General features: G+C 41.8%; 1 protein-coding gene across 1 annotated transcript in view; it reads left to right on the top strand.

Annotated features, from left to right (window-relative positions):
- LOC120457517 (piezo-type mechanosensitive ion channel component-like) overlaps positions 1–19,697 on the top strand; it is a 263,145-nt gene that overhangs the window by 168,168 nt on the left and 75,280 nt on the right. The window contains exons 2-4 of the mRNA XM_044006660.1: positions 16,260–16,543; positions 16,605–17,104; positions 17,161–17,221. Of these exons, the coding sequence (XP_043862595.1) occupies positions 16,437–16,543; positions 16,605–17,104; positions 17,161–17,221 (668 nt within the window). The 5' untranslated portion in view covers positions 16,260–16,436. The remainder of the gene's footprint in view (positions 1–16,259; positions 16,544–16,604; positions 17,105–17,160; positions 17,222–19,697) is intronic.

Genomic DNA, 19,697 nt, shown 5'->3' with positions numbered 1-19,697 from the left:
CGAACTTTGTAAGTATGAAAATAAACAATCTTACATCAACAGCTCACCACCATCAAACACTTGGTACGGTAGAGAGAAGCCACAGAACACTAAATGAATATCTAGGTTCATACATATCAGTCGATAAAACTGATTGGGACGTATGGCTTAACTATTTCGTATATTGTTTCAATACTACACCATCAATGGCACATAACTATTGTCCATATGAATTAGTATACAGTAAAACACCTAATTTACCTAAAGAATTAAGAATTAAAAATAACATAGACCCTATATACAACATAGATAATTACGCAATAGAATCTAGATACAGATTAGAAATGGCATACAAAAGAGCCAGAATAATGTTAGAAAACCATAAACGTAAAAATAAGGAATACTACGATAGGAAAGTACTAGATAAGGAAATAATAATTAACGATAAAGTTCTTTTAAGAAATGAAACAGGACATAAATTAGACAATAGATATTTAGGACCATATATAGTAGTAGGAATAGAAGAACCGAACAATATAATAATAAAAGACGATAAAAACAAAACTCAAAAGGTTCTAAGGATAGATTAAAAACTTTTAACGAATAACGTAATTCAACGTAACGTAATTCTCAATTTTATTCAAAAGAAAACACACAAATTATTCTTATCATCATCATGCAACCGATTGGTCTGATCAACCACATCAACAGAATATGGTAATGATGACAATAATATACAAAAATTAAAAAATACAAAAATTTCATGAATTTATGAATTTACAAAGAGACACAATATTTTTAAATCTACACATTACATATAAATAAATAAATAACAAATACAATTTTATATACACAAAAATAAAAAAAAATTGTATATGTATATTATAATAAAAAAAAAACACAAAAACAAAAATAGCAAAAATATAAAATAATGAAAAAAAAAGAAAAAAATAATAATAATTTTTTTAAAAATGACTACATACTATATTACGTCATTTCTTTAAAAAGAGAGGTGTAGTGTATCTACCCTCAATATGTAGAGTAGAGTTAATATGTAAGTAAAGTATATACATTGTGCCACTTTGTCACATAAATTATAATAAACACAAATAATATCAAAAGACCACCAACACTTACATAAACACTCCAGCTCTTGAAATACGATCTAACGCTTATACATAAGCCGATCGCGGAGCGTGAGAATGCTGAGCATGCACTTTGCAGCTCAAGTGGTCAAGCTATGTATGCCCTCTGCATACACATGTATATGTATATAATATAACAAACACATAGTCTTAAGCACACCATGTACGGGTAGCTGTACCCAAGAACAGCAATATGAATTCATTCGAATAAACCGATTCAAACAGAGCAGATGCTCTGAGCTCTGTCAACCAATTCTATTACAACTAAAAAGATATCACAAAACGTTTCTAATAGATAAAACGCATTACCTTATTTCTTTTTAATTCTACAGTTTGAAAATTGATTTCCTAACTTCTTGTTGCAATTCTGACTGAAATTGCTTAAGTGAAAGTTTCGCTTAACGACTTCTTATCCTTCTCTATATACAACAGGGTTAGATCTTAGGTTGTATTGCTCAACATTCTTTTCATATGCCTTAAACATGTACCATATTAGCATTTTCAGAGAAAACAAATGAAAAGTATTTGTCGAAATAGGATAAAAATTGAGAAAACTGCCTCCAAAAACATTAATTTTCGAGTATAAAATCTACTATTTATCACACCATATTGTATGACCACTTAAAAAAAACATTATGAAAATATCTCAACTGGTTAAGAGTTATGATTTTTGCAACCCAAAAGTATCTAAGGCGCCACTCTGCGTCTAACCGCCAACTCTTTGCTTATAAAGCTAGTCTGAACCCTGATTCTGTCTATGAGCATTCTGTCGGACAGTTACCTTTCTTCCGCCTTCAGATCACCCATTCATTTTGAGGGGCAGCACATTGCGATCCCTGGTTGTCCCTCTGAGGATAGGTCGCAAAGATCTTGGGATAGATTCTGCCACAATTCCAGCATAAGTTTATTGGTCAGTTCCGGAACTCCCGCGTCCAGTGGTCCTGGCTGCTGCATTTCCGGCATTTCCTCCGCTAAGGGTCCGACTCACTTTTGTTAATGATGTGCCTTGTGAGGAGTTACAACTCCGCACAAATGCAGTCGACGATTCCATGAGGAGGGCCTGACTTAGCCAGTTACGCAACAAGTCAACGCGTAGTAACGGCAGTGAGAGAGGAGAAAGAGAGTTTTGAAACTCTAAACCTGTAGAGAGAGAGTTTGGAGAAACTGAACCGGTAGAAAAAGAGTTTGGAGAAACGGGTTTGAAGAAGCGAATGTGGAGAGCGAGAAGGAGATGGCACGATCTGGACTAGGACGGCAAGTCAACAGTAGCCGTCGACGTACCAGGCAAAGGAGAATAACGGTAAAAGCTGGACTTTGGACCGAGCCAACGGTAAAACCGTGGACTTTGGAGCCTATATAAGCAGGCCGAACGCTGGAAGCTGGACAGTTAAGGAGAACGAGTATACAAGTCAACAGCGAGAAGCAACGAATTCAGCAGAGAAACTACAGCCGTGATAGTCAGCAAGGAACAAGATCGCTACGTCAAGACGTTTGGGACAAGGAAAGTCTCCGAATTGAGACGCAGGTAGCTGAGGTTCAATACGAAGAACCACGGTAGTCAGGAATCATTCAACAGGCGGGACCAAATAGGATAAGGGTCTCGAAAAGACGGCAAGAATTATGGTGTAAACCTGGTCGAATGTGTCGGAGACTACGTACGTGAACCCAGCGATTGCCTGGTGTGTCCGTACGATCCGAGCCGGCGTGATAACGGCGCCACTAGTCAGAGCAGGTGTGGAGTTGGCGTGTTGCCGTTCCACCAGGCGATTGCCTTGGGGATCGCAGCCGTTAGCTGCCGTGAGTCTGCATACGACGACAATTCTCAGCCCAAGTGACAGGCACCCAACGACGCGGTCCGCACCACTCAGGACGATAACAGCGGCGAGGCAGCAGAGCGAAGCTGCTGAGCAGACCACCCAGGTCCGTCCGCACCAGCTAGAGATAAAGGGTAGGGACAGACCATACAGCACTACGGCGGGAGAGCAGAGATGTCCGGATAATCACATCACATTATAAAGCTAGGCCAGAATAAATATCCAAGAAACGAAACTGCAAGTGTTGTTACTGGTAACCGGGTGATCACGTTATAATATAAATTTGGTGGGACGAACGCACCAAATCTTCTGAGCTAGTCGCACGTATTGCATAGCGAGCAGACAAACCAAATCAGTTCGTTACATCTGGCGCCCAAATAACGTGATTATCCCGGCAATATACACAAGTAAAGCAGTATGGGTAGAAGTTGGATCTACCGTCTTAAAAATGAATATTTCGCATATGTCGCACAGAGGTTGGTCTTTTCGCTTTGACGGTGAAGAAAAACCCCTCGAATTCCTGGAGCAGGTGGAGTGGTACGCAAACACGTATGGTTTGGAACTGAATAAGATTCCCCGAGCCATGCCGGAATCGATGCAGGGAAAGGCTCTGAAATGGTACATATCGAATAACAAACACTGGAGGACTTGGGTCGAATTCATAGATAGTTTCCAAACATACGAAATTCGCGGACAAGGTGAAACAAAGAAATCAAAGATTTAGGGAAGCATTCAAGGACTACATGGTCGAGATGCAGACCCTAATAAGACCTGAGGGGTACGGGAAAAAGGAAACGCTAGAGATCATCAAAAAGAACTGCACGCCAGACCTCTGAATAGCGTTAAGATCTTACCATGTGGACGACCTAGAGGCTCTCATAATCCTGGCAGAATAGTACGAAGAGCTGCACAAGAAACGGGAAGCCTTCGCGTAAGAACATAAATTCAGCCGCAACAAAGCCGCACTACACGTGTAGAAGATTCGAGGACGCAGGCGATCTAGGTGCACAGGCCCAGGAACAGTGGGCGGAAGTCACCAGTCACCACCCAGAGACACAATGGAACGACATTGGCAACTCGGGTCAGAACCCAACCCATGTTTTCATTCCGCAAGAAGCATGTCGCAGGTGCGGTGGACAAGACTATTTGGCAAGAGGATGCCGAAACCAGAGACTGCTGTTCTGCTGGATGTGCGGAAGAGTGGGAATCCGATGTACGGAATGCTGCCAGTGAACGGGAAATGGCCAGCGATCCCAGCCGCAGAGAGGCGAGTTAATCGAAGAGGAGCAGCAGTTGTCCGCAGCGGTAGCGATCGGTGGGTACACGTACAAGGCCACGATCGACACCGGGGCGACAGCAACCTTCAAAGGCGAAGAGCTGGCTGCCCGTGAAACGATTACAAGGATACGACGGCAGGTAAGGTTGGCAGATGGAAGGTGCTGCGAAATCAAGGCAAAGCTCGAGATAGGAGTTCGACAGCAGGCGAACCTACTGATACTAACCAGGAATAGTGGATACGTTGGTGCTGGGTTGGAATTTCCTCACGCAAGTCGGGGCAGAGATCAGGTGCGCCGGTCATGAAATCCGGATACCGGCCAGAGGCAGACACAACGGGTGGCTCGAGGAGAAGTTGTCGGTCGCAGTAGTCCAAAAGGACGGCGAAGAGGATGACATGAATAAATTCCTGGAAACAGAGCTCGCGGAGTTTCACTCCATAACCGGAACATGTAGTATAGCTGAGAACACGATAACCATGAAGGATGATAGACCAATTAAGCAGAGATACTACCCCAAGAATCTAAAGATTCAAGGGGAGATGTTGGGTCATGCAGCCGCCAAAACTGTGCAGTAGACTAGTCTCATACTCATAATATTGTAAGCCGAAGTAGTCAGTGGTACCAGTTGCGATGCCCATAGTGCAAACCGCTGTTCTCGCACGCATTTATCTGTACGGCGCTCATTCCTTGTTCTCTTTGTTATCTACCTACGTTAAGCTTGGGCGCTGCATTTCGACTGTCTGTCCCGCCAATTGTCACTTCTTCGTTTTTCGGCGAAGACTCAACTTGTGCATTCGATATAGCTCTTTGTCGGCCCTAGCTGCCGTAAACAATTAACAAAATAAACAGTATCGGAAAATAAACAAACTTTCTTCGGCTATTTATTATTCGCAACAGCTATTGAAAAAGCTCAATAGCTAAACAGCAAAGGTAATCGAACTTTTGGAGATGGGAATGATAGAGCATTCAAGGAGCCCGTACACCTCACCCATAGACATGGTGAAGAAGAAAACGGGAAAATGAAGACTATGCGTAGAATTCAGGCAGTTAAACGCGAAATCCATAAATGATGCCTACTTGATGCCACGGATAAACTTCATCCTCGGCCAACTAAAGGAGGCGCGCTTCATAAGCAGTCTGGACCTCAAGGATGGGTATTGGCAAATACCGTTGGAAGAGTCTAGCCGGGGCTTAACGGCTTTTACGGTCCCAGGGAAAAGGCTGTACCAATGGAGAGTGATGCCGCTTGGATTAATCTCCGCGTCGACCACATTTCAACGGGCCCTGGATCAGGTGATTGGACCACATGTCTTTGCGTATCAAGATGACATCATCGTGATTGGCCGCACCCTAGAGGAACACAAAAGAAACCTCAGGGAAGTGTTTCGCCATTTAAAGAACGTGAACCTAAGAATAAACCCAGTGTAATGCCAATTCTTCAAGCAAGAACTACTGTACCTAGGGCACCGCGTCACAAACCAAGGGATAGGCACGGACCCAGAGAAGGTAGCAGCCATAGCCCAGCTAGAAGAATTGCCAGATGGGCGTTGGAGCTACAGAAGTATGACTTCGAGGTAGCATATAGGAAAGGCCAGTTGAACGTAGTAGCAGATGCGTTATCGTATGTGAGGGTAGCACCCATTACAGGCAGATTCCGCATAGAGCAGGGAACGAAGATGTAGTGACCTGGAAGCTATGTGTTCCGCGGCAGCTGAGGGAAACTGGCCTGCGCGAAAACCAGGAATGCATGGAGACTCAAGGGCCTACGTTCGGAAATGCGAGGAAAACGCAAGGTTCAAACCAAATCAACGGCAGGCGGCGGTAAATGTGTTGACACAGATCCCGGAAGAGCCCTGGGCGACAGTGTGCGCCGATTTCGTCGGACCACTACCAAGATCGAAGCATGGAAACAATATGTTGTTGGTGCTGATCGACAGGTTTTCAAAGTGGACGGAATTGGTGCCTTGCGAACAGCCACTGCGGAAACGTTGCAGAAAGCGTTCAAGGAACGCATAGTCGCACGATTTGGAGTACCGAAGGTGGTGATTACGGACAACGGCGTGCAGTTTACGAGCCGTGCAGCAGTTTTCGGCACCGTACACCCCGCAGGAGAATCCGACGAAAGCCAACCGCAATGTGAAGACAATGATAGCACAGTTTGCCGGACAGAACCAGAAGAATCGGGGTGAAAGATGGCCCGAAATCATGCCGGCTGTGAATTCCAGTGTGTCAGATTAGACTCACCGGTATTCTTGACACAGGGCCGCGAGCCAAGGTTACCGAACGCGCTATATGACAGAGAAACGCTAGGTAGAGGAAGGCAACTAGAGTCGCCCTGGACCAAGCCAGGCATTATAACCTGCGGAAAAGGCAGTGAAAGCCAAGGATTGGTAAAGTGGTGTGGGCCAAAGAGCACCATTTATCAAAAGCGGCTGAAGGGTTTGCGGCCAAACTAGCTCCGAGGTTCGATGGGCCTTACCATATTGTTGATTTCATATTGCCTGTGATGTGTAAAATTCGCCCCCGGAAGAAAAAAGAAGGACCGTCAGCGACCTTAAGCCACAGGATCCGGGAAAGAATCATGTCGAGAACGTGGATTCGGATCCGTCGGGAGGAATTATGGAAAGCATGAAGTAGAGCCAACTGTACCCGACAATGGACGGGGCCAGTCGTCCGTTTCAGCGTCAGGCCAAAGCCGGAGTCAACGGAGACATGCCACAAGTAAACTGGGCACGGAGAAGCAATGCAATCACCAGACCAGGGAACCCACATACTCCCAAGGAAAGGGGAGGGGAGGTACAGTAGTACCGCAAGGCACCCCAAATGAGGCTGCAGGGAAAAAAATCAAGGATTATAATCCAACTTATCGCCACTCGATAGTCGACGGTCAAAAATATCGGAAATACATGGAAATTACATGGCGGGTCACACTATTGAAATACTATGGTCATCGAGTGGCAACGCCGCACCAACGGGAGTTATCGGGATCTATCGGCAACAATCGATCGACGGGAATCGGCGAAACAGTGGACGAGGCTGCTGGACAGACCATCCAGCACTACGACGGGAGAGCAGAGACGTCCGGATAATCATAACCAGGTGATCACGTTATAATATAAATTTGGTGGGACGAACGCACCAAAGCTAGCCGTAGCGAGCAGACCAATAAAATCAGTTCGTTACACAGTTATCTTTTATCTGACGGATCTGATGCTCAGGTCTCTTTGAATATTTAAGTTCTCAGTATCTTCGTCTGAGCCTTTTGAATGGTTCCAGTATTTTAACTGCAGGTACTTTTCCATAGTTGGGATCGGTACGTCAAAATTAAAATTAATTAATTTAAAATTAAATTATAGAGTAAGACCCTGTAGTCTAGACACAGAGATAACCGAAAGTTAATAAGCCAATGGAGGCTAAGTTTAAGATGTGTTCTTTTAGCTTTGATGCGCTTGCGCCCGTTGAGCCTTTGGTCGAGGTGCACTCCAAGATAAGTTACTTCATTTGCTTTTGGGAGTACGGTGTTATATAAAGTGATCGACTTGCAGATTGAGTGTGAATGTCACATGCTTACATTTTTGTTCGTTTACTTTAATTCGCCCGTCACTTCTCCACGGCCACTAAGTGACAAGAGAGTTGAGTTGTTGCTTGTTCAGGACATAAAATCGAGATAAAATCGCTGTGTCGTCGGCAATCGTAGAAGTCGTTAATAGTTTGCTTGCGTATATAGCGAGGTCGACGTTGTAGAGATACGATTTCAAGATCTTTTGCATTAGCTTTGAAACTTTTTTACGCTTTTTACTTGGACTTTACTACAATAGAAAGGTATTTTCACAAGACTATTTCCTTTTGGGTGTTTGAGCCACGTATGCTAAAAATTTAAGGTATCCATATCAAGATATTTGAGCTTTTTGTAGTTGTTCAAGTTAATTGTAAAATGATTTCACGAAAAACGAAGAAGGGTATAAGGGGCTTGAACAGCGAGCACAACCAGAACAAAAAATTGTCTGCGTGGAAGAATTTTTGTGCAGAACCGGTCGACTGTGTCAAGGACCTGACGAGATCAGGAGAGAGACCAAAACGTCAGTAGACAGACAAAAGGCGTCTGGTGAGACAAAAAAGAGGTTGCGGATTGCACAGCGGATGCCTGGAGTAGCATGTACCTGTTCATCCTAGTTAGAAAGCGTTGGAAGCCCATTTCCTGACCACCAGTCACGAATGGCAGTGGCAGTAGCGGTCACAGGGCAGGGGACGATGCCGAACCAAACAAGACCGAATGTGCAATCTGTCAGATGAGCTTACTGGTAACTCAGCAAACACGTTTATACAAATTTGGTAGGCCGCACACAATAAACTTCACTAAGCTCGTAGCGAATTAACCAAATAAATCTTTTCAAGACATCTGGCGCCCACATAAATCTACCGCCTGGAGAAATAGGATTTCGCTGTCAAATGCAAAGAGGCTGTGCTCTGTCGGGTAGGTCAGAAGAAATGTAAAAAGCATTGGCTGTGAAGAATTTAATTAGTTTATTAAAAATATTTAACTTTGGTGGCAAGAATAATTAGTTTAAACTCGGAACTACGACAACGAAAAAATGCGTGTGCTCGTGTTAAATTCAATTTTCGACTTCATCTCTATTTAACATATGTGTTCTTAGGCCTAGCTTAACAGAGGTTGGCGAAGACGGGGCGAATTCGCAAAGAGCGAGAGAGAACTTTATTACTTCACAATCCAACAATAAACAATAAACAATAACCGACAATATGAGTTCCGCCAACACCGGCCCCGTTGAACGCCTCCACCGCTTCAACAAATCGGCAGCGGCGCCAGCTCCTCCTAAGGTCGACGACCCTGACCTTGCGGTCCTCTCCTGCGTGCGTTGCGACGATCCTTCCCTGGAGCCACCTACTGCCTGGTTGTCCTCTGCCACGACGACGAGTTGGCCCTCCTCGACGTTGGCCTTCTCCTCGTGCCACTTGCCCCGAACCTGAAGGCCCAGGACATATTCCCGGGACCATCGCCGCCAGAACGTTTGCTTGACTGACGAGACAAGCCGCCATCGCCGCAAGCAACTGAGACCTGGTCCGGGGTCCGGAGTGCTGGTGCTGCGATGAGCGGCCCGCCTGTCAGCAGGTGCCCGGGAGTTAGCGCCTCTCCGTCGCTTGGGTCCTGGCTGAGCGCTCCGAGGGGCCGCGAGTTCATCGTGTTTTCGATCCCGACGAGGACTGTTGCCAGCTCTTCGGCGTTGAGAAGTGCGCTGCCGTTTGGTGCTTTGCAGTTTTCACACCTGCGTCCCATAGTCCGCCCATGTGCGGAGCCCGAGGGGGTGTGAACGCAAATTCGCATCCGCTTTTTGATGCGAACTCGCGAATTGCGTCCGAATGCTCCTCGATCCGATCGCGAAGAGCCAGGAAGTGGCGACTCGCTCCGACGAAGTTCGTCGCGTTGTCGCAATGCACCGTCTGCGGACATCCTCGTCGACCAATGAATCTTTGAAAAGCCAATAGAAAAGAATCAGTACTTAGATCTGAGACAATCTCTAAGTGAACCGCCTTGGACGCAAAACAAACAAATAAGGCAACGTAGGACTTATACGGGGGCCTTCCTCGAATTTTTAATGTCGTATACAAAAATCAACGCCACATATCGCAAATGGGCGGAGAGCACGGAGTCTATCTGCGAGTAGATTTCCCATAATTTGTGTCATCAGTCGAGGCTTGCATTTGAAGCAGCGCACACATGATCGAACTGTCTGACTGCAGAGTTCCTGATCGTTTACGGTCCAAATACGCTGTCGTAGGATGCACACAAGTGCTCGAGGGCCGTCATGAAAATTGGAATGGTGCAAATGCCGGACGTAGCTCTGCACAAACTGCGAGCGTTTCGTCAACAGCAAGGGAAACTTGGCATCATATGATATAGGAGCGTTAGCTAGTCGCCCCCCAACTCGCAACAACGAAAAGTTGCACCAAGTGCCTGTATCCTCATGGATGAATGGGTTCAATCGCTGAAGACTTGGGCCGACCTTGGAGCCTTTACGAACCTTTTCAATTTCTACTTGATACTCTTGCTTTTGTACTATTTCGATAATCTTATGAAACGCTTCATTATATTCAGTCGGTGACAGAGTTTCTTCGAAAACTATTCTCTTGTCTTTGCATTTTCTTATAAAGCGGAACATATAAGCGAACACTCTAAGCAGTTTGAGGTGTGACGAAAACTCCTTGATGACATCCAGCAAGTCGGAAGTTTGCACAGCAGCGGTCAGCCCGACCACAGTCTTCCTAGCTTCCTGACGCAAGACTTCCTCATCCGGCTCGAAATGCGCATTTTTGGGCCAGTTTTCTTCTTCGTCCTTCATAAATGGTGGGCCAGTGAACCAGATCGACTGCCCTATCTCGTCGACGTCACAACCTCTCGAAACGATATCTGATGGGTTCTGCTTTGCGAACATGCCGCCATTTAGCTTCTCCTGATCATTCTTGAATCTCCGCTACCCTATCGACAACGATAATTTAAAACCTTCGGCAGTTTTGCTACGAATATAGACGCAAGCTCCATAAGCTCTTATGGAGGCGTCGGCAAAGGCATGTAGCTGTACCGGTGACAATGGGTCGGTCTGCACGAACCGAGGAATCGATATCTCATCCAGTTGAGACAGAGTGCTTTTTAGCATATCCCAAGCTGTTTCCAAATGCATCGGAATTGACTCATCCCAATCTAACTTATTAAGCCAGAGTTCCTGCAATAGGATCTTTCCTTTAATCACAATGGGACTTAACAAGCCGAGGGGGTCAAACAGCTTCGATGTCACCGATAGTATGTTCCGTTTTGTCGCTCGGAGACCCATGACAGAAGTGTCAATTTTGAACTTGAAGGCATCTTCGCTAGGCAACCACGATATTGCTAACGCCTTAGTTAACTCTGAATCCGAGATAGGTATCGACTTAACTGTGCTCTCAGATGCAGTGACCTCAGGTGAGTTTGAAAACCACTTTGTCAATTCAAAACCTGCTGTTTGAAGAACCTGAGACACTTCAGACTTAATTGTCTTTAGCTCCTCTACGCTTGCAGCACCAGTTAACATGTCATCGACGTAAAAATCGGGTCCAATCACGTCGGCAGCTCTAGGGAATGAACATTTAGCAGATTCACTCAACCTCTTTAAACACCGAATAGCCAGAAATGGGGCTGGTCCAGTACTATATAATCTCAAGGATTCAGAGGGGTCTCTCCTCCACACTATGAGTTGAAACTTCCTACCCGCTTCATTAACCATTACTTGGCGATACATCTTTATTACATCGGCAGTCAGGGCATACCTGTGCAGACGGAAGCGAAGTAGAGTGGAGTACAACTCTTCTTGAATTGTCGGCCCCACCATCAGGATGTCGTTTAAGGCCACCTGAGACGATGTTTTGCAGGACGCATCGAACACGACGCGCAACTTTGTTGACGTACTCTGGGGCCTTATCACGCATTGATGGGGAATGACATAATGTGGAGTGGAAGGGATTTTGTTGTCTGTAGGCGACATATGACCTAGGGCGAGATATTCTTCCATGAATTCCAAGTACATGGTCTTCAAGTTAGGATCTCGAGACAACCTTCGCTCAAGCGACAAAAACCGCCGTTTTGCAACCTCGCAGGAGTTGCCTAATCCATTTGGATCAGATTTAAACGGCAGCCTAACTTCAAACCGACCTGATGGCAATACCTGAGTAGTCTTCCTATAATGCTCTTCACATAACTTGTGCTCGGGCATTTCCTCCAGCGACCAAAATTTCTGTAGTGTGCTGTCAATCGATACTAAAGGTTCTTCACTACAACTGAAACTATTCACAACTTTTTTCGGGACTGCAGACTTGTATCTGCCCGAAACAACCCAACCAAGTAGGGTCTTTTGTAGAGTTGGATAGTCAGGACCTTGTCTAATTTGACCAACAGCTGGCAATTCGAAAAATGATTCTACTCCTATCAACATATCAATTTTTTGTGACTTGTAACAATATGGGTCTGCTAATGGTAGGTTTTTCGGGATCTTCCAATCACTGACGTTCACCGACTGATCAGGATGGTAACCGGAGATCGACTTTAAGATCCAGAAATCGAACGAGAACTCACTACCATTTATTTGCGACTTCACCACTGTGTGTACCTTTTTTTTGACTTGAGAATTGGACTCGCCAATACCAAGTAAGTTGATACACGACTCCTCTCTACGAATCTGTAAGCGGTTCGCCAGTTCTTCTGTTATAAAATTCGTTTGAGACCCAGAGTCCAGCAGAGCTCGGGCCAACACGTATTCTCCGTTTTTCGTACGGACGCTTACGATTGACGTAGCCAAAATCACCCTGTCCAAGGACGTGGCATGCATAACATGTGACGTGGAAGGCTGATCTTGGTTAAAAGTAGGAGATATGGTCTCTGGCGGGGGTGGCAACGCTAAGCTGTTCTCAGGCACTGTATATCTATGAAGCAGAATATGGTGTGAGCGGTCACAAGCTCGACACTTTTTGCCTTTGCATTTCGAAACAGTATGGCCTTTTCGCAGACAATTGATACATAAGGAGGCAGACTTAACAAAATCGAACCTTTGCATTACAGAGAGACGCCCAAACGGGATACAATTCTGTAGCAAATGATCTGCTGCATTGCAATAGCTACAAGTTTGCTGAGGCTTGCTGTTGGAGAAGGAACACGAGAATGAGCTACGATTATGTGGCTTGCTCGACACAATTTTATCTTGCTTCGGCTGTTCCTCCCATTTTTGTTTGGTCACTGGGTCGACTCTATTCAATACCACTGTCACTTTCATTTGTTTAAACTAATTCTTGTCCACCCGGGGGCGCCATGAAGAATTTAATTAGTTTATTAAAAATATTTAACTTTGGTGGCAAGAATAATTAGTTTAAACTCGGAACTACGACAACGAAAAAATGCGTGTGCTCGTGTTAAATTCAATTTTCGACTTCATCTCTATTTAACATATGTGTTCTTAGGCCTAGCTTAACAGAGGTTGGCGAAGACGGGGCGAATTCGCAAAGAGCGAGAGAGAACTTTATTATGCTCCCGCCTTCGCCCTAAACTAACTTACACTAGACTTCAGACATCTACTTCACAATCCAACAATAAACAACAAACAATAAACAATAACCGACAATATGAGTTACGCCAACAGGCTGAATATCGATTTTTCAAAGCGTTCATTAGAATTTGCACTTTATATCTAAAAGCTGAAGATCTTGTAACTCAAACAGACGAACACACTATCAAACAAACAAATAGACGGATGGACAGAAACAAAAATTACACATCGACAAGGAAAATAAAACTGTTATTAATTTTTAAAAATCAATCACTGACGTTCACCGACTGATCAGGATGGTAACCGGAGATCGACTTTAAGATCCAGAAATCGAACGAGAACTCACTACCATTTATTTGCGACTTCACCACTGTGTGTACCTTTTTTTTGACTTGAGAATTGGACTCGCCAATACCAAGTAAGTTGATGTGTATCTCTACGAATCTGTAAGCGGTTCGCCAGTTCTTCTGTTATAAAATTCGTTTGAGACCCAGAGTCCAGCAGAGCTCGGGCCAACACGTATTCTCCGTTTTTCGTACGGACGCTTACGATTGACGTAGCCAAAATCACCCTGTCCAAGGACGTGGCATGCATAACATGTGACGTGGAAGGCTGATCTTGGTTAAAAGTAGAAGATATGGTCTCTGGCGGGGGTGGCAACGCTAAGCTGTTCTCAGGCACTGTATATCTATGAAGCAGAATATGGTGTGAGCGGTCACAAGCTCGACACTTTTTGCCTTTGCATTTCGAAACAGTATGGCCTTTTCGCAGACAATTGATACATAAGGAGGCAGACTTAACAAAATCGAACCTTTGCATTACAGAGAGACGCCCAAACGGGATACAATTCTGTAGCAAATGATCTGCTGCATTGCAATAGCTACAAGTTTGCTGAGGCTTGCTGTTGGAGAAGGAACACGAGAATGAGCTACGATTATGTGGCTTGCTCGACACAATTTTATCTTGCTTCGGCTGTTCCTCCCATTTTTGTTTGGTCACTGGGTCGACTCTATTCAATACCAAATATATCAACATTGCATTGGAAATTTTTGTATCATCTCCTATCGATAACAGAGAACCATAAATCGAAGAAACAGTATCGATAAGGTTTCTCAAGGAGGAAGCGGACTGATGCGATATTTTAGGCAGACTAAACAATGTTGATATATTATTTATAAAAATTAGGCATTCGTTATCGTAAACCTTTTTTAAACTGGCTAGTGCCTTTTCGTAATTGCTCTCGGTGACTTGGTAAGCTTTAACTGTTTCTAAAGCTTCGCCAGAGAGACATGAAATTAAATGGTAAAAATTTTCGATAACTGGAATGCTTGCGTCTTTATGAACCAAAGTTTCGAAAAGGCTGATGAAATTTTTGAACTCCGAATAATCTCCACTGAATTTTGGCAATGCCAAATTCGGAAGTCGCGCACGAGTTGGAGCTACAGCAGCTGATCCCGGAGCTTCGCTGAGGCTTGCTACCTTCAAGGCAGACAACAGGGACATTATTTTTGCCTTGGTCACTATACAAAGCTCTTCCAACTCGTCGCCAAATTCATCGCTACAATCTATGTCTTCTATCTGTTCTTGTAATTGATTTGCCTTACTAATTGAAGCATTTAAGTTTTCTAGTCGACATTTCAATTCTTCCTCTAATAGCGGAATCGATCCCGTTTCTAGTCGCTCATTTAATCGGCGAATTGTTCTGACCCGACTTTGGAGCTTGCTTTTCAGCTCTTCCAGAACAGATTTATTTTTGGTTTCTAGGCTCATTTTAAATTAAATATTTAAATTAATTAAGTTTTATTTCCTAATTAAATTAATAAATGGCCGAAACAAATTATCTCAAATCAGACCGACAATATAATTTAATAACCTTCGAATCAATAATTAGAAATTTATTAAACCAAAAAAATGGGTTATTTTTAATTTCATAAATTATTAATTTATTGTTCGAAATGTATATTAAATATTTTTCTGATGAGAACAACGAAAACAAATTATTTAAATTGAAATTCAAGTCACGCAGTATCAACTAATAGTGGGTGCGAAATGACGCCGAAAAGGGTATACCCGCAGAATACAGGGTAGAGCGTTACTTGACGATCCGCTAATCTAAGCGCGCCAACGAAAAAGGGCCAAACAATTAACAACAACAACGCAGGTAGCGAAAAGTTCACCGCTGCAGCTGCTAGAATATAAGGCTGTCTGTGTATTAGTGCGCAAGCTTGGATTAACTTCCCAACTATTAATGCGAGTTTCAAACACACTAGTGCGTCGCGGGCAACAATATATTTATTTATTGCACTCAAAAAAAAAACAAAGAACAATTTTTTTTTATATATTATATATATTATATTATATGTTATATGTGTCACTGTCACTTTTATTTGTTTAAACTAATTCTTGTCCACCCGGGGGCGCCATGAAGAATTTAATTAGTTTATTAAAAATATTTAACTTTGGTGGCAAGAATAATTAGTTTAAACTCGGAACTACGACAACGAAAAAATGCGTGTGCTCGTGTTAAATTCAATTTTCGACTTCATCTCTATTTAACATATGTGTTCTTAGGCCTAGCTTAACAGAGGTTGGCGAAGACGGGGCGAATTCGCAAAGAGCGAGAGAGAACTTTATTATGCTCCCGCCTTCGCCCTAAACTAACTTACACTAGACTTCAGACATCTACTTCACAATCCAACAATAAACAACAAACAATAAACAATAACCGACAATATGAGTTACGCCAACAGGCTGAATATCGATTTTTCAAAGCGTTCATTAGAATTTGCACTTTATATCTAAAAGCTGAAGATCTTGTAACTCAAACAGACGAACACACTATCAAACAAACAAATAGACGGATGGACAGAAACAAAAATTACACATCGACAAGGAAAATAAAACTGTTATTAATTTTTAAAAAACTAATTAGTATTTATTTTAATTTAATAATTATAGTTAAGTTCCAAGGCAAGCAATTATAATAGAAGCAAATCGTTCCTATGTCACGAAAATTCGGACTATAATAATAAACAACTTGAAACTCATCCGGTCATTACACTCACTTCAGAACTTTTTATTTTACTCACTTTTAAATTAAATCGTCTATCAAAAAATTTCCGATTTGTACATAAGATGCTCTCTGCTGAGAAAAAAAAACTACAAGAAATTAGTATTATGAAACGGCTGGAATTATCAAATACTGCAGCTATGTTCAAATTTTTAAATAAATCTTTAAATAAGTAAGAATGCATATACAAAATGGTTAGAATAACTACTAATATTTAATACTATAAAATCAAGCCAATTATCAAGACAGGCTATTTTGGATTGTGTCTCACAAGGCGATGATTTTACTACTTTTGACCATAATGACTTTGTACAAATGTTAATTGCTTTATGGTATGCACTTATTGCCAATACTGAGGCAATATGCTACTTGGTGGTGTTTCTGAATCAAGCTGCTAATTCATCCATTATTTCATTGCCAATGCCTTTTTTAGTTCTGTGTTGGGGTGCTTTAACATTGCCCCGCCCAACTAAAACTTTTTGGGTTACTTTGATTACATATAATTTGACGATGATATTTTTAAAGTCCATTATGCATCAGAGAGTATTACTTGACCAGCAGCTCTTTAACAGATCAAATTCATTGACCTTTGAACTAATTATGAAGCGTGGAAGAGCTGTTTACGATCTTTTTTTACTTGTTGTATTATTTTGGCACCAGTATATGCTGAAGAAGCAAGGCATTTGGACAATTCAACGTACAAACTCAGAGTTATTATTACTGGAAAAACACCGTAAATTTCTTATACAAAAAAAACATTTTAAGATATTTAATTTTAAAACATTACAGCGAGCCACTATAAACGCAGCTTTAGCAAGGAGAGACCTGAGAATATACGAAAACTCTTAAGGTAAGTTATTTGAAGAAGTTAATTGTTTTTAATCAAAAAGTTGTTAAAAAATTCTTGCGTCTTACTCGTATTATCATCTATGCTACACACTGATAACAAAATTGGCTCGACAATTTTTTGCAGTAAAATTTTATTAAATTAATTAAATTATTAAATTAGCGAAAACTAAATTATTATCCCAATAATTAACATTCGATTTTTGGGCATAAACTGGAATGAATGAATGATATTTGATATGTATTGTAATTTCTAAAAAATATTGCATCATATATTCCTACACGAATTCCCTGAAAACAGCCTTTATTACGCAACCTCTATATTCACATTGCATCATCTTTTTACATGTATACACAAATACTAACATAACAGAGACATGTATAAAAGGAGCCGAACATAGCCAAATAAAGTCACTCGCATAATTACCCTCAATCCGATCGTGTCGTAGTATTAATTGGAAACACAACAATATTGATTTTTTTATTCTTGTGCCGCAAATGTTGACTCATTAAGGCTTACATCAGCTAGCTCAAAAAGTATATGTGGTCATCCCGCCAAATTTATGTTTGTATGATTGTCCAACCAAAGGCATCGGCTTGCTTTTAGACTTATACAGCTTTATTCGGTGCTCATACTCCGTCATTTGTTTTGGATACGGATGTTCCCCTTTTCTGCTGTGCGGTATTGCTCCCTCGTTATTGTGGTGGCGGTCCGCAAACTTATCCATTTGGTTGAACCAAAAATCTTCCCAGAACCTCGTTTGCAGGGACCCGGAAAGCCCGTCTACTAAAACGCTTTACGACACTACACAACGACTCCACATAACCTTTTGAACCACTCTACTATTTGGATCTTAACGCCGCAGGTTCTGCTTTGTCGACTTTCTTGTCGTGAACTTGATCCTCAGGTTCTCCTCTGCGACTGTGCAACACAAGTCAATTTGCTAATAAAATCATGTTGAAATGACTTTGCTCAAACCTGATAGCCGGCTCATCAGTTGAATTTGGCAAATCCTCATATATTGAAGAGAATCAACGTTCCTCGACACAAAAACCAAAGACATTATAATAACAAGATGCGTAACGGCCATACATTGTTTTTGCACTATGCAGCCACTTTTTTGGTGACGACCAAAATTGATCTCTTTTTGCTCGCCTAAAATCGAGAGCGTTAAAATCTAAAAATAGAATTGTCTCGCTTGTATGAGTAAAAACAATAAAGGAGATAGTGTGCATGTGTGCGTGCTTATGCTAGAAGACGATTTTAGGGCCGAAATCAATTTTGATCTAAGAAACAAATTTGATTAATGTTTTGGTCAATTTCGTATTTCGTAACTCTTATGGTTTGAAAGAAGTTTTTTATACACGTTACTCGTAGAGCATTATTTAATAATTGCGCGCTTTTTTAAAAATATCAAAATAAAATATAAAAAAATAATTTAAGTGAATCTTATTTGCATTTTAAATACTGAATTGGTAATTTTTATACTAGTAATTTGACTAAATAACTATAGTAAATAATTAAAACGTATACAAAGTAAATTATTAAAACTACTGTAATTTAAAACAAAGAACAACAAACAAAAAGAAATTACATTTAAAATATTTCATAAAAATAATTTAAAACTAAAATATTATTTATAAAATAAATAAAAATATGGAACTCTTTATTGCAAAATTGATTTCATTGATGCACGAAGTGCGGACATAAGCACCGAAGAATCATTGACGTCTTATATTTTTCACACGTCGCACGCTGAATACTCTAATGAAAACTATCCTAATATAAAATCATATTTGAAAATTATTATGCATTATTAGGTACATAGATTGTGCTATTATTATTTCTATGTTGAGTTTAAATAATTGTTATGTTAAGGCAATGCAAAACTAGAGTTTTTAAGTAGTGGCAATTTATAAAAAATAATATAGATTTAAAGTCTAAGAACTTCTAAAATGAAGGGCATATTTTGTCATTTTTACAATGCATGTGCATACGTGTGCACCAATACAGTGGTCAGCTGTCGCTGTATGCGTACAAGAGAGCTGCTGGCTCTAGAGCTCTCCGCTCTCTGGCTTTTGAACAACATTTCGAGAGAGCCTGGAGCCACTTGAAAAGCCACCACGAAAAAATCGTGTGCAAAAAATTCGTATGGCGTTACGCATCTTGTTATTCTAATGTCTTTGCAAAAACCCTGGGAACAATACTGAAAACTGTTGTGGCCTCACAACAAATACACCCAGCATTATTAATTAATCCTCCAAAGAGAGAAGCTATCTAACGAACTAAACTACTACCGACTTAAATCCAACACATACAAAACAATGTCAGCCCCATTTTTGACAACATCATCACACTTAAACCTTCTCGATCATCATCATTTGACATGCCTTTACGGCAACTACTGCCTTACTGAGGCAAGTAGCTTTCCGAAAGAATTTCAAAACCAAAATTCAAGCTACGGAATTGCTGCTCCAAA

This window comes from Drosophila santomea, unplaced genomic scaffold, assembly GCF_016746245.2.
Source record: "Drosophila santomea strain STO CAGO 1482 unplaced genomic scaffold, Prin_Dsan_1.1 Segkk11_quiver_pilon_scaf, whole genome shotgun sequence".
Lineage (NCBI taxonomy): Eukaryota > Metazoa > Arthropoda > Insecta > Diptera > Drosophilidae > Drosophila > Drosophila santomea.
The sequence above is the reverse complement of the archived record's forward strand: the minus strand, read 5'-3'. Positions and strand labels throughout refer to the sequence as shown.